The sequence below is a fragment of the Harmonia axyridis genome, chromosome 1 (genome assembly GCF_914767665.1).
Source record: "Harmonia axyridis chromosome 1, icHarAxyr1.1, whole genome shotgun sequence".
Lineage (NCBI taxonomy): Eukaryota > Metazoa > Arthropoda > Insecta > Coleoptera > Coccinellidae > Harmonia > Harmonia axyridis.
This window is the reverse complement of record NC_059501.1, coordinates 34922359-34938602: the sequence shown is the minus strand read 5'-3', so window position 1 is coordinate 34938602 and position 16244 is coordinate 34922359. Positions and strand designations below refer to the sequence as shown.

Genomic DNA, 16244 nt, shown 5'->3' with positions numbered 1-16244 from the left:
GAGTCTTTCTCCCTGTTCTTCACTAAAATCACCCAAATTTTTTGAGAAGAGGTTTAGGTGGCTGTGGAGGTAGTAAACTTTTGTATTTATATCACAACCGGGAATGTCAGAATTTCAGAGCACGATTTACATAATTCTCTGCTTTATGATTCTACTTGAACAAATGAACACCAACCGTTAGATTCGTCTCATTCATTGATGATGTGAATTGTGGATCTTCAAAAGTTTCCTGAATTGAGGACTGTCAAATATGACTTTTTGTTTTTCAGAAAATTTATCTAACAAATATCCAAATGAATTCTCATCTTTATTCAGAACTTTCAAAAATTAATTCAGCACGCCCAACTTAATGTGCGAATTTGGCTTTACTAAAATAATTTGCGACATTATTCGCAATTTCTGTTAATTCTGTTGATGCTAAATCGATTTCGTCAGAGATAATTCACGAATTTGATGCTTAATTATAAATTATTTCAAAATTCGAAAAGTACGATTCCAATCCAAATTCCGTAATCTGTCAATTTTCGTAACAGTCACACCAACTGCCAAGATACAATACAAATGTCACTAGGATGTATAATGGGAATTTTTCATTGAATTTCGACAATATTTCATGAAACTTGACTGAAATTCCAATACTCGCTCGTTTTCGAATTTCGCATTCTTGTTGGAATAGGAGCCCATTCTGCATCTTGCTTTAGAATATACTATTCTCTCCTAATCAAATCTTGAATCATGACAGGGGTGGATACAGGAGGAATGCCCCCTCCTCTTGAGCGATGATGCTTTTTAAAAAATGGAAAAAAGACTACATTCTGTATAATTTTTAACTGAATTCGGTACTGTGTACTTTCCTTTTTATTGAAAAAAACTGTTCAAACTAAGCACCTCTAGCTAGGATGTAAAAAAAGCTTTTTTTTCTCTCCATCAAACTGAAACAATCCAGTGAAATTTCAAAGAAATCGGAAAAAAATTGTGTTAATAGGAACTTGTTTTCATAAAATGATCTGACAAACCGTCCCCTTTTTTGAAAACCTTGTATGTTGCGCTGATATAGAACTAATGCGTAGGTGTGATGCATTATCCGCCAAACTACAATGCACGATGCACGACATGAATATTACTACAACCATTTTATAAGAACTTTTTATACAATGCTACAACTAGGGTTGCCAGATGTATATGAGGAAAAAACCGGACAAATTTTTATTTTTTATATTCATATTACAAATTACAAAATATAACAAAAAATTACGAGAAGCTTACAGTCCACTTCTTTATATACTTAGCATTTGACGAGACTGCTTTCAACAAAGATTAATTGCTTGACATGGCATCCTTAAAGTTCGTGCAACTAGCATTTATATTGACATAAACACACAATTCATATTTCACAGTGTTTACGTCGAGACGATTTATTTCGTCAGTCCATAGATTTCCCATAACATTGACATGCCCAATCTACGTAACTATAAACAATACTGTTGGTTGCCACGCGGTTGCGCTAGATATTTCGCGGTCGCGCCAGATATTGCGCGAAATTTAAAAACCGGACAATCTTCTGTCCGGTTTACCCAGATTTTTTCGAACCGACAAACATGAAAAAAACCGGACTGTACGGTCGAAAACCGGATATCTGGCAACCCTAGCTACAACCTAGTGCCCCGCTATCCAAAGTCAAGAAGTACTTGAGCTATGGAACAATTCTTCTCCTAAGCTGAAACAGATTCAAGGTGCATCGTCACTTCACTTTCCTCTGATTAAAATCGATACGAGTATTTCAGTATTGATCAAACAAATAGCTACAATTCTTCTCCTAAGCTGAAACAGATTCAAGGTGCATCGTCACTTCACTTTCCTCGGATTAAAATCGATACGAGCATTTCAGTATTGATCAAACAAATAGCTTTCCTTTATAAGTGTCTAGTTTCTACATCATTTGTCGCATATTTTCAGCTGGCTAAGGTGGGAATGAATTTTTCACTGTCCGATGAACAGAAGCAAAGATTAGAGAAGATTCTACAAGGTGACAATATCAGTTATTAATTCAGATTGTACATCATATAAATAAATTATGTTTTCCTCAGATGAATTGAAAGATGTTCCAAATAATACTGGAGACAGACTTCCTTCAGGTGTGCGAAGAGCTAACAAAATTCAAGATTCGAATGAAACGGAATATAGCGAAAATAATATTTATAGAAACTGTACACTGAATGCTTACAGACTCAGTGATGAACATAAAGGAAGACTCATAGGGATAGATTCCGCACTCAAAGTAAGTACACTCAAGATTTGAAATCATTAGGTATTGATATTGTTGTACCTATTCATGTTGTATTGTTGTCACATTTTCGTACCAACATTTTGTAACGTTACAATTGCCCATGAGACTCTAAGGACTAATTTCTAGGGGTGGTTTGGCTTATTTGGCAACAAAACTCCTACCCAGGTTTTTACAAATTTAATAAAATCAAAATATACAATGATCGATCCTTTTCACTCCAAACAAATAATAAAATAGAAACTTAACTTAAAACGATTTTAAATGAGCCACTCTGCCACTAGGATGGAACCTCTTCTGTATATTATCTTCAGCCTTCTGAACACCAATTCTTATCAGGAAGCTATAGTACTCCAGTCCTCATTCAACGAAGTTGGTGTGATAATGCCAGGTATTTCGCAGGAATTCTTTCAGATTCAGAGAGTAAAGTGGTCTAACATACGTACTATCCCAAATTCTGTATCTCAAGGAAGTAGTTCTTGATATTTTTCAATCCCAAGAAAGGTTTTCTTTGTTCGAATCCCACGGGAGGTTTCTTCGTTCTAATCCCACGGGAGGTTTTCTTCGTTCTAATCCCACGGGAGGTTTTCTTCGTTCTAATCCCACGGGAGGTGCGAGAATCCCGACACAATTCTCGCCGATAAATAAGATTCCGAGTCTCAAATTAAATTAATAATGACTGAAATCTAAATCTACTACTAAATCTACTTATTCTTGCTGGAGTCTCAATCATCATTCAAAATATTTCAGAAAATTCTCTCCAGAAACGCGCAATTGCGTTCCGACCGAAAGTACACGATATGAAACGATTAATTGACAAATTACCGCGTCTTCAAAAATTCCAGTAGCGTAACATGGAATGAAGCGTGCAAAATCGTTGCACACACCTCTCACCAGGAAAAAGAAAAAAAAATTTTTTTTTTTTCTTTATGTATGAATATCTCAAAAACAAAAATACTCGATGGCATCAGATCAAGCACAGCACGTCAAAAGAAAACATACTCCGACTTGTCAACTGGAGCAAATGATAAAAGTTATAATTAGTGTGATATATTACAAGGGAGAATTCCGCAAACGTACCATGTCTTACCCAAAACCTATCGAATGTAACCAATTTGAAATATGAAATGCCAAATATTATGACCAATTGCTGAAGGCAAGTTGAAAAAATATATATCGAACAAATAGTCAACCAAATTTAGAAACGACCTGAGCACTAAGGAAAAAGGAAATGAGGGAAAAAGTGAAACAGACTTCAGTTGCCTAAGGCTTCTCTCTAAAAAACGAAAGAGAGATGAGTGTAAAGGAGCTCAATGAGAACTTCTTTACACCCTAAATATTTAAATTACTCAGAGTTGAGTGAAAAGGTGAAACAGAAGTCGGTTGCTGAAGGCCTCTCTCTAAAAAACGAAAGAGGGATGAGGATACTTCACACTGATGTGAAATATCATCATCCTACCGATTCTGGAAAGTCATGCCCAAACGACCTATCGTCAAAAATCTCAATATAAATTTCAGCCACTGCTACTAAAAAGTAAACAGTGCTGCGGTTATAAAAATGAAAACTAAAAAAACCGTCTCAACTAAACAAAAGTGAATGAATTTAAAAGGTGCCGTCGCACAACAAGAAAAATCTTCCTGGAACCCGAGACGAAGGTGGACCAGAAAGGGGGGGCATGGAAGATTTTTAGTTTGAGTCCAAAATTTTCAAAAATGACTCCATCATTCTATGTTTCTTGCATAGAACGATGTCAAATCCGATAATGAAACTAAATTGAGGTAAATCCAAAATTAGCAAATATAACGTCAAATCCGGTAATGAAACTAAATTGAGGTAAATCCAAAATTAGCAAATATAACGTCAAATCCGGTAATGAAAAGGTAAGGTAAAATCGATATTTATCGACCACGAAAAAATGCGATAACATTCGACAAAGTAGGTAAAAGATAATTAACGCCGTCTGTGAAAAATCAGCCATAAATGGCTCAAAATAGTCAAATAATGTGTACAAAGATGTTCTGTACTGACGTGTATATGAATCAACTGAGCTCAAGGATTCACTTCCCTACCTCCCTCTCCATTGAAGTGATATAACTGAAAGTTCACAGCAACGTTAAGTTGGGCGCCAGCAAGTATATAACTTGCAACGATAACGATAAGATAAATGAAAATTGAAGGAAAAATAGGGAAACGGGAAATTGCAACAGTACACAGAAAATAAGAAAAAAACTGAATCTTTACAGACCCAAAATAATAAATTACTCCAAAGTATGCTCTCAGCTACGCCAAAATTAATTTGCTCTGCATATCTAAAAGACACTTCAGTCAGATTAACAACAACTTTAAAGGTAAATATAAGTAGTATCCATACTACAACGATAAGATAAATAGTAGCCACCATAAACTAATAGTGGTACAACGATAAGCGATAATAGTAGCCTCGCTACAAAGATACGATAATAGTAGCCACGCTACAAAGATACGATAATAGTAGCCATGCTACAAAGATACGATAATAATTGTCAAAAATAAAGAAAAACATATAATCTGTGTATCTGAAGCAAATTTAGGAAGTAAAGGTTAAAGGCAAAAAGGAATTATTCATCATTGTCATCAGTTTTGTCAAAGTCGGTAGAAACATCATCATGGGTCAGATCTAGTTTTATGTGTTTGACATGGAAATTGCCAAGGTCAGTCCCGTTCAAGCCTCTCAAATTATAAACCAACGGAGAAATAACTTTGTTCACTATACAGGGGATGTATTTCGGTGCTAATTTGGCCGAAAATTTATTTGAAGCGTCTGACAGAACGAAATTCTTTTTCCAAACTCTATCTCCTACCTTGAAACGAAGATCGCGCTTCCTCAAGTTATAACGATGGGCATTTTTCTGATATGCTTTAAATAGCCTACTTTGAACTGTTTTATAGAGTTCTGGGAGATTGTCAGCTTGAAAAGAAGAATCTATAACTTTATTTCCTATTTCGATATTATTGTGAGCATTATCTGAAATTGAACCAAAAAATGCTCCATCAGTAGGAACGTTCCTAAGAAAGCATAAATAGGATGGAGAAAATCCTGTTACCTCATGTCTAGCTAATCTAATAGCTTGTGCTATCTGATGTATATTTTGATCCCAAGTATTGTGATTTTCATGAATGAAAGATCTTATTGCTGTTACTATGGTCTTATTCACACGTTCCGTAGGATTGATCTGAGGGAAATATCTAGCATTGTACCAAATTTTCTGTACATTATAATTTTTCATTAAGTTTTTAAAATCCTTTGAAATGAACTGGACTCCATTATCAACCACCATTATTTGTGGAACTCCGAAAATTAGAAACACATTATTTTCAATAAACTTGACGATGCCTTTTGCGGTAGCTTTAGCCATAGGATGTACCAAAACAAATTTCGTGAACCAATCAGTAATAACTAGAACGTACTGATTTCCATTTTTCGATCTTGGATATGGTCCTAACAAGTCTGCAGAAATCAATTGAAAAGGAAAGTTAATATTACGATAATTTCCTGTTAAGCCAGCCTGTGGAAGGTTGTCTGGCTTACAAGAAGCGCAGATTTTACATTTTCTTACATATGATTTTACTGAATTTCGCATTTTTGGCCAATAATATAATTGAGAAAGTCTAGACAAGGTTTTGAAAATACCGAAATGTCCAGCTAAGGCGTCATCATGAAACTTATTTAGTAGTTCCAGTCTATTTCCAGTGGGAACCACTATTTTCCATTCAGGAGAATTATCTGACAACTTCGATCTACTCATGATGTGTTTATATAAGATATTTCCGGAAACTCTGAAATCAGGAAAAGATTCGGGATTTTTTTCAACTCTACCACACATATTTCGATACCAAAGATCAGGCTTTAAGGTATTCAGATCTAGAACAGCTGTCTCTGTTATTCGTGACAAGGAATCAGCAACTGTGTTTAACGAACCACTACGATGGACAATTTTGAATTTATGACAAGATAGTTTGATTATCCATCTAGCTATTCTAGGGGATGGATTTTTCATGGAATTCAACCATTGCAGTGAAGAATGATCGGTGATCACTGTAAACTCTGTTCCTTCGATATAAGGGCGAAATCTCTCAATAGATAGAACAATGGAGAGAAGTTCCTTCTCCGTCGTGGTATAATTCCGTTGACTTTTGTTCAAGGATTTGCTAAAATAGGCTATGGGATGTTCAACACCATCACTTTCCTGAAAGAGAACACTACCTACTCCGACATCAGAGGCATCACAAGCTAGAAAAAACCGCCTCGAAAAATCAGGGCTAGCCAAAACAGGAGTTGAAGTTAAAACCTGCTTTACTCTTTTGAATGCTGCATCAGCTTCCTCACTCCATACAATTGGTTGTCCTTTCTTGCGACCTTTAAGCAAATCTGAAATTGGGGAGCAAACTGTTGAAAAATCCTTCAAAAATCTCCTATAATATCCCACAAGACCAATCAATCTCCTAATTTGTGTCGTATTCGTAGGCACTGGATACTCTAAGATTGATTTGATTTTGTCGGGATCCGTCCTAAGGCCTTGCTCGTCAACTAAAAAACCCAAAAATTTAAGGGAGGAACGACAAAACTGACACTTTCCGAAATTAACCGTTAAATTGGCTTCTTGAAGCCGTTTGAAAAGTTGAATTAATACCTTGAGATGGGATTCAAAATCGGGAGTTACGACAATTATATCGTCGAGATAGTAAAAAACGTATGGCTCCAATGATGGACCTATCACCATATCCATCAACCGACACATAGCCTGAGCAGCATTGTTCAAGCCAAAAGGAAGTACATTAAAGCAAAACAAACCGCGACCTTGAACTGCAAATGTAGTTTTCAACTTAGAATCATCGTCAAGAGGAATTTGGAAAAATGCTGACTTTAAATCAATGGAAGAAACAAATGAGGCATTACGAACTTTACTAATTATTGAATCTATTAAAGGCATAGGATATGAATCAGGTATGGTAACTGAATTTAGTTTTCTTCCATCGAAACATACTCTAAATGAACCATCTTTCTTACCGACCAACCAAAGGGGAGACAACCAGGGTGAAGTGGTTGTTACTGGCTTGATTATATCAAGTTCTAACATCTCATCAATCTCCTTATTGAGAACTGATTGCATAGCAGGTGAGAGAGGGTATTGTCTTTGGCGTATGGGCGAACCTTCAGTTTTAATAGTATGCGTTAGTAAGTGTGTCCTGCCAATTTCATTCTCAGGTCCTATTGATCGGAATAATTTCACCACCTCATTCAATCCATCTTGCTGCAAGGGAGTCAAGTCTTCAGCTGGTTTTATCGCATGTACTGCAGCTGTCGACAAAGTGGAGGTATTAAAAGAAAAATTCGCAAAATCAAGCTTAATATTGAATGCTTGTATAACATCCATTCCCAAAATCATTGGTTGTGAAATCGAAGGAACTACCAATACCCTAAAGTTCTTAGACAAATTATCCAACCCTATTGGCAGATCAACATAACCTAAAGTGCTTTGTAATGTACCATCAGCAGTAGTGAGATGAAAGGAAACGTCATAATTTATAGGTAAATTCAATCTTTTTAAAAGAAACAATGATGGAGAACCGAGAATTGATACATTACTGCCGCTATCCAGAAGGGCTAAAACACTTTCATTGAAGACTCTAATTCTAAGGTACGGTCTGTCATCGTCATTAAGTCTTTCCAATAATGGGCAAACTTGAGGAATTGAAGGAATTGATGGAATGGTTGTGACAGGAGGCTCAGGTGGTTTCTTTGGTGGCTTTGGAGATTGCGAACCATCTACAAGAACATTTATTTTCTTTGGTTCATATTGCCCTTGGCAGCTATTGAAGGACCTGGCTGATTCATGTTTTCTGCCAGAACATGACCAGGTTTGGCGTTTTTTGAACATTTGAAACATTTTGATTTAATAACACCAGCCGTTCCGCAACCGAAGCAAAAGGTACTTCTAGGTTTCTTACAAAAGGTATATTTATGTCCTAATTTTCTACAATTCCAACACGTTATTGATTCAAATTGCGCTACTGAATAAGGTTTTCTTCGATTCAAATCTAATACATTCTCTACTCTTTTACACAACGAATTCAAATCTGACAACGTATCTATATCTCTCAACACCAACGCTCCAACAAATTCTGACTGTAAATTTGCTCTTATTATATCAACCATTTCCCTCTCCGATACTTTACGAGTTAACCTATGAAATTGTGATTCTAAAGTTGTTATAAACACACTGACATTTTCTCCTGAACGTTGTTTCCTTGATTTAATTTCATCAAGCAAAATATGATCATAATTAGAATGTAAAAACGTATCTTTAAGTGCATTTACTAATTCCGACCAATTTGAAAAAGTTTTTCTTACAAAGTGGTTATGCCACCAGTTCCAAGCATCCAACTCAAATAAATCTGACGCAGACTCGAACAAATCTGTGTCCGTACAACCACGAGAAATCTTTAACGTATCTATCAATTCAAGAAATGGAATTAATGGCTCTTTACCTGAAAATTTTTTCAAATTCCACTTGTAAACAGGAACTTTATTACATGACGATAAATGACTCGAAACTGAAACAGATGGTACTGTTGGGGTGGAAGTTACACACTTTTCTGTTGGCTTACAATCATAAAAATCAGCTTCCAACTCAATAATTTTAATAGCAACCTCACGTTTTTGCTTTTCCTCGCAATCATCTTCCACTAAAATTCGATGCAACCTCTTCGAACAATGAGATAATCTGTCCTCAATTCTCTTAAAATCAGATACATTTGAACCAGGAGTTAATTTAGATATTTTATCAGTTAGATCCGAAATTGAAAGCAATAATTCTTTCACATTTTCACTTACAGTATAGACATCCTGAATTTCTGTAAAGCTACGATCACCCCTTTCCTGAGCTAAAAGTCCCCTTAAAAGTTTACGATTTTGTTCTACAGTTTTAGCAACGTCTTCCTTACCAATACGTATCGCAACCTCATACGCAAGTTCATGTGCCCTCAAGAAATCTGGATTAATCATTTTATCAAAGAAAACAAACAATAAAGAAAAAACAAATATATAAATATATAGCTACCAAAAAAAAATATCACGACACGTGTGGTCAATCTGATACCAACGAAAAATATCAAAGACGAGAGAAAAGAAAGAGAGAGAAAAAAAAATTAAACAAAGATAGATTATTATTTTAGAACTGAAAAGGTCGAAATGATAGGAGTAGTTGCCAAAATTTTCGGGCCCCACGTTGGGCGCCAAAATGTGTAACGTTACAATTGCCCATGAGACTCTAAGGACTAATTTCTAGGGGTGGTTTGGCTTATTTGGCAACAAAACTCCTACCCAGGTTTTTACAAATTTAATAAAATCAAAATATACAATGATCGATCCTTTTCACTCCAAACAAATAATAAAATAGAAACTTAACTTAAAACGATTTTAAATGAGCCACTCTGCCACTAGGATGGAACCTCTTCTGTATATTATCTTCAGCCTTCTGAACACCAATTCTTATCAGGAAGCTATAGTACTCCAGTCCTCATTCAACGAAGTTGGTGTGATAATGCCAGGTATTTCGCAGGAATTCTTTCAGATTCAGAGAGTAAAGTGGTCTAACATACGTACTATCCCAAATTCTGTATCTCAAGGAAGTAGTTCTTGATATTTTTCAATCCCAAGAAAGGTTTTCTTTGTTCGAATCCCACGGGAGGTTTCTTCGTTCTAATCCCACGGGAGGTTTTCTTCGTTCTAATCCCACGGGAGGTTTTCTTCGTTCTAATCCCACGGGAGGTGCGAGAATCCCGACACAATTCTCGCCGATAAATAAGATTCCGAGTCTCAAATTAAATTAATAATGACTGAAATCTAAATCTACTACTAAATCTACTTATTCTTGCTGGAGTCTCAATCATCATTCAAAATATTTCAGAAAATTCTCTCCAGAAACGCGCAATTGCGTTCCGACCGAAAGTACACGATATGAAACGATTAATTGACAAATTACCGCGTCTTCAAAAATTCCAGTAGCGTAACATGGAATGAAGCGTGCAAAATCGTTGCAATTTGTTCATTCAAGCCTCGAATATCCCATTAAAAATAATTGTTGATCGGTATACTGTCATTGTCAGTACTTAACAGGAAACACTGACATTCGCGTGATCTGTCAATATTTACCCAGAGGAGAATTCTTTTGCGAAAAATGAAAAGTTACCAGAATTAAATTTTTTTTCATTAGCAATATTTGAATGGGTTTATGTTGAAGTTCACATGCACAGCACTCAAAAAATCTTGCCTCGATGCTTTTTCAATATCCTCTCTCTCTCTCTTCAGCCGTTTGACATCCAATGTTGGATATAGGCCTCTTCTAAACTGTTCCATGTTTTCCTATCCCGTGCTTTCTTCATCCACTGATTTCCTGCGATCTCCTTGATGTCATCTCGCCATCTCTTTCAATATCCTATTTCACCTCAATTTTTATTCCCCCCTGTGGCACATTGTCTACAGAAAGTGGCTGCTAAATAGAAGTCTCTGATCCGAAATTTTCTAATTGTGTTCTAGTCTTCACTCACGCAAAAAGCTATGCAATCATTATTTTCTCTCAAGAATTCATCCCTGGCACCTACTATCTACTTCTACTGCATTCCCTATGGACTGTGTGTTTTGGTGAATCACACTTACCACTTATTTTTCTTCTATAACAAATGTTTTCTGTTTGACAGGAAATCTTGATTTTTCAAAAAGTTGAATCTTCGCATACCAACTCCTTTAGACCAGAATTGGGGATTGTACAGGGTGGGCAAATAAGCGAGGTAAGCGACTATATCTCAGGATCCACTCATCGTAGAGACTAGCGGTGAAAATTTTTACCACTAAAGTATACAAGAAAACGAACTGGAAATTGTTTTTAAGTTCATACCCCTACCGCTAGGGGGCATAATAGCTATCGTCGAGTAGAAAAATTAATTTCACTCGAAAATGTTTCATATAAAGTTGAAGAGAAAAAATCATCACCGTAATCCTTGGAAAATTCTGTATCTTTTTGAATTGTCACTTTCGATTTTACGACATCAAATAAGGGTAGGTGAAAGGGAGAAATCTGACTGATTGAAACGCCTGTAACTTCAGTTTGGCTTAACATTTTTGAGCAAATTAGATCTCCTCTGAGAGATAATATCTTGTTGATTGAGGACAAAATAAAGTCATGATAAATTTGTTTTTGCTGACTTCGATAGGGGCGCTAAGTCAGAAGTTCATTGTTTTGTTCATTTTACTCCGAAATTTTAAATGTAATGATAGGATTTTTTCAACAGAAACAGAAATTCCATCAAATTTGCATGAAAAAACCTTCAGGTCGCAAAGCGATAGTTTCAGGCGTTCTGAAGTTATGGCCGAAAGAAGATATTCTTCAACTGATGCACTGCGAGAAACCAAATTGTGTCTTTAAGTTCTAACAGAAACAGAAATCCCATCAAATTTGTATGAAAAAACCAAAAGAACGCAAAGCGATAGCTTCAGGCGTTCTGGAGTTATGGCCGAAAGAAGACACAATTTAGTTTTTCACTGCATCAGTTGAAGAATATCTTTTTTCGTCCATAACTCCAGAACGCCTGAAGCTATCGCTTTGCGACCTTTTGGTATTTTCAAACAAATTTGATGGGATTTCTGTTTCTGTCAACACTTAAAGACAAAATTTGGTTTATCGCAGTGCATCAGTTGAAGAATATCTTCTTTCGGCCATAACTTCAGAACGCATGAAATGATCGCTTTGCGACCTTCAGGTGTTTTCATGCAAATTTGATGGAAATTCTGTTTCTGTTAAGAAAATTCTATCATTACATTTGAAATTTCGCAGTAAAATGAACAAAACAATGAACTTCTGACTTAGTGCCCCCTATCGAAAGCAGCAAAAACAAATTTATCATGACTATATTTTGTCCTCAATCAACAAGATATTATCTTTCAGACGAGATCTAATTTGCTCAGAAATGTTGAGCCAAACTGAAGTTACAGGCATTTCAATCAGTCAGATTTCTCCCTTTACCCTGCCCTTATTTGATGTCGTAAAATCGAAAGTGACAATTCGAAAAGATAGAGAATTTTCCAAGGATTACAGTGATGATATTTTTTCTTCAACTTCATATGAAACATTTCCGAGTAAAATTCATTTTTCTACTCGACGGTAGCTATTACGCCCCCTAGCGGTAGAGGTATGAACTTCGAAACAATTTCCAGTGTGTTCTCTTGTACACTTTAGTGGTTAAATTTTTTACCGTAAGTCTCATGATGAGTGGATCCTGTGATATAGCCGCTTACCTCGCTTATTTGCCCACCCTGTACATTACATATTTTTTCGACATTGGGGCAATAACTAAGAAATATTTCAGTTGATTCTCGTTTCCGGGGAATTTTTCGACCTTGACCTTGCCTATGCACTCAGGCTTTCCTTCTAGTTAACTATCCACAGTTTTCTGTTTTCACCATCAAAACGATCATTTTCATCGCCAGTTCCCAACAGCTTTCCCGATTTTTTTGTTGTTGATAGTTATCCTCAGTGGAATCTGTTTCTGTTTTATTCTGATCATTCCCATCACTTATACTTCTGTTCACCTGGGGTCCTATATCTTTTTTTGTCAGACTCAACCTCTTCATTTGTGGGTTTCGGCGAGCGAGATTCTCTTGATCTGATTTGTGTTTGGATGCTCTTGTTTTTATTCGAGTTTAAATCTTGTTCACTTGCTTGGTCTAACTTGTTTCTGGTTTGGCAACTGTTACTCTTTGTATCAGAATAACACTGCGTCTTCGGCAAATCTGGCGGTCTAGGGGACCTGGTGTGCCTTCATTCCTATTCGAATATGTGCTGATGTTTCCCATGTGACTAATCCTTTCTAATAATGCAGAATGATCTACCGTCAGGATATTATTTTTATCTCTCATTTCTTCCAAGAGTTCCTTCAATTATCTGTTTTCCATCTAAAATCTTTGTTTATACATGAGAGTTACATTGGTTTCCTCTTCCGTTGACTTATTCTCAACTTCTTTTTCAACATTCCACTAATCCACTTTGTTGTCAGCACTTATTTTGTGAACTTCTATGTAGTGTAACGTTTTTCGGTTAATTAAATCGGTACTTCTGGCTAACACTAATTTATTTCAGGTACACAACTATGAATAACTATATACAGATGATTTATTTCAACTATAACACTAATTAATTTCTACTACAACATTAATTTATTTCTACAACTTATATCTAATTGAGTGTACGGCACTGACCGCCGTTTTCGTTGCACTGCCCTGCTCTGCGTCCTCGATTGCTTATATACCGCTCGCATCTCTCTCTAGAAGCGTCTTGATCTTTCTATCGAGCTCTCGGTGCGTCCGGTACCTTCTAGAAAGAGGCAGTGGCGTAGGGCTTGCGAATTCGTTACAGTAGAATCGTTAATTCGTTAAACAATTCTTACACACATACACTGAGCATTATTTTTCGTAGCATTTCATCGTTGCAGTCTTAATATTCGCAAATTTTACTTCGCCACTTTCACTGCCATCTTGAAATATATGTTGGGACAAGTTAAGAATCGGAATGTGAAGAATCGAAACCGTTTGCGTCGAAACAAAGGCATCTACAAATCTGAAATCTGAGTTTTCTTCAACATTATACGGGCTACGAAGTAGTCAGAAACAACCTCAATCTACTCAATCAAGATGGTCGACCGAGCAGCGAGCGCTGTCAGAAAATATTCCAGGGGAGTGCAAAATATTCACCCGAACGAGAACCTCAACGATTTATAACCGTGACAACTCATAGATCGATATTGAGCTGAAAAATGAAATGAATCTGAACTGTAATTCATGAGTTATTATTGAAATTGATTAGCACTGAAATTACTGTATTGAAGATGAGGTATGTAACATCCTTAACTGTTATATTTCAGGCTTTCGAAGATGACGAATCTAAACAATCAAGCGAAACTAGTATTGGAGTTGGCTTGGTCAGATCTTTGAAAGAGATCGACGAGAAATTGAAAGCACTCTCAGCTTCTTACATCCAAGACGAAGAATCACTGGAAAAAAACAGGAAGAAAGCGTTAGCAATGGAAATTGAAAGAGCAGAACAAAATGTAGAACAAATACTACATAACAAAAGTAGCACTGATATGACGATATCTACAGAATCCATTTAGATATAACTTTTTATATCTGGTTTTTATTATATTTCTAATATTTTACATTAAACTTTGACTTTTTGCTAAGCTGTTGAATTTATAATTTCAAATTTCGAAAAAGAACTGACGTGAAGCAGCCGCGTTAAAGCCTCCTTGCTAAGTTTCTAACTCTCAGTTGGAGATTATACAACTTGTGTGAAAAATTGTCAACTGCGATATTCATGATAAGAAGAATGAAGGTATATCAGATTTAGAGACGGCAAGGCTCACATATTTTTCTTCTTTCTAAAGTCAGGCCCTATATGGTATACTAATTTGGGGATAGTGCAGCGATGCTTCAAGGGTTCTTCTACAACAAAATGAAAACCATAAGATTACTTTTCAGTTTGAGAAGAAGAAAGCTGTCGGGAAGTATTTGAAAGGTGAGGTCTACTCACCATCATTTCTGCCTACATACCCTCATCTGTGAGTTACGTGCACCAAAATCTAGAGCAGTATCGTGCGGGCTCCAATAAATATGATGCAATTGTTGTGATCACAGCTTCAAACAAGCTTGCGATCTTTATTGATCTACTGATTCCTCTTGAAAGTGTTTTTAAGGTTTTTCCTAGGTACCTGTAACCGACTTTTTCCCATCCGTCTGGATCCTTTTTTGGTACCCTGCCCTTGACGCGCCTTCATACACAAGTACTCCGAGATTGAGCTTTTTTTTTTCAAGACAGCTAGTCCTTTGTTCTGATTATTTCCTTGATGCAAGTGGTATCTATTCTAAATCCTTCTTCGATGCAGAGAGCTTACATTCTAATTCTTTCATCGACGCAAGTAGCGCATTTTTAATGGACTAGTTTTCATTTTTTTGTTAAGGATTAATTCTAAAAATTTAAGTAAAATGAAACAAAAATGTGGAAGAATCATTGAAATATCTCTAGAAATGAAAAAGTTATGGGACTTTGAAGTTGCGCTTGGAAGAATAATTTCATAGTACGTGTAAGTGTCGTGACGCCACACACTAGACGACTGGTATTCGCAGAGTGCTTACGAATTCATTGGTGTACAATCACTTGTGCCGTGTTTTGTTCGTTACACGATGGCTGAAATAACTTACTATATACATACATATAAATTACTTTTTTCTCTTTTTACTCCTCAGATAAATATGTTTTGCCATTGATAGACTTCAACAACCAGTACTCAACTACAAACTGTTTATGAAACGTTTTTTAAATAAATCATCGTTATAAGTTGAACCATGATGAATCAAACTCAAAAGTAGATACTTACTTGAAAAGTTCAACTCCTTTTATTTCTGCACTGACCTAAGATGGATTTGAAGAAGAAAACTCCATCACTGCGAATATATCTATTTTAGGCAAATTGTCACTTTGTCCTTTCACGAAGCCTTCTTCCATTATGGTGACACAAAAACAAAACTCGAGTTAAAACTACACTGTACAACTACAAACGGCGCGAGAGCCTTGGCGCGGCTAAGTATTTAAACGTAATTTATGGTGTAGCGATCACAGGCAAGAGCCGTGACGTCACAGACCAAAGACGTTCCGCGCTAAAATACGTAAATTTAAATAATCTATTTCTCAGTCATTTATTGATGGATTTTCAAAATTTAATCACTGATTTATCAGTTTTGCTCTATATTTTAATTCTATCGTGTCAAATATAGTATTATCAACATCATTAAACTAGTCCATTCTTTCTTCGACGCAGGTAGCGCCTTTCTTCAATATTCAAGTAACAAAAATTGTTTACATGAAAAAA

The 16244-nt window shown here is 36.1% G+C and overlaps 1 protein-coding gene across 3 annotated transcripts in view; it reads left to right on the top strand.

Annotated features, from left to right (window-relative positions):
* Positions 1-14558, top strand: part of LOC123678666 — a 52324-nt gene extending 37766 nt beyond the window's left edge. For all 3 annotated transcript variants that reach the window (XM_045615803.1, XM_045615810.1, XM_045615812.1), the window contains 3 exons: positions 1957-2026; positions 2088-2278; positions 14241-14558. In XM_045615803.1, the coding sequence (XP_045471759.1) occupies positions 1957-2026; positions 2088-2278; positions 14241-14489 (510 nt within the window). In that variant the 3' untranslated portion in view covers positions 14490-14558. The remainder of the gene's footprint in view (positions 1-1956; positions 2027-2087; positions 2279-14240) is intronic.
* Positions 14559-16244: the final 1686 nt, after the last annotated feature.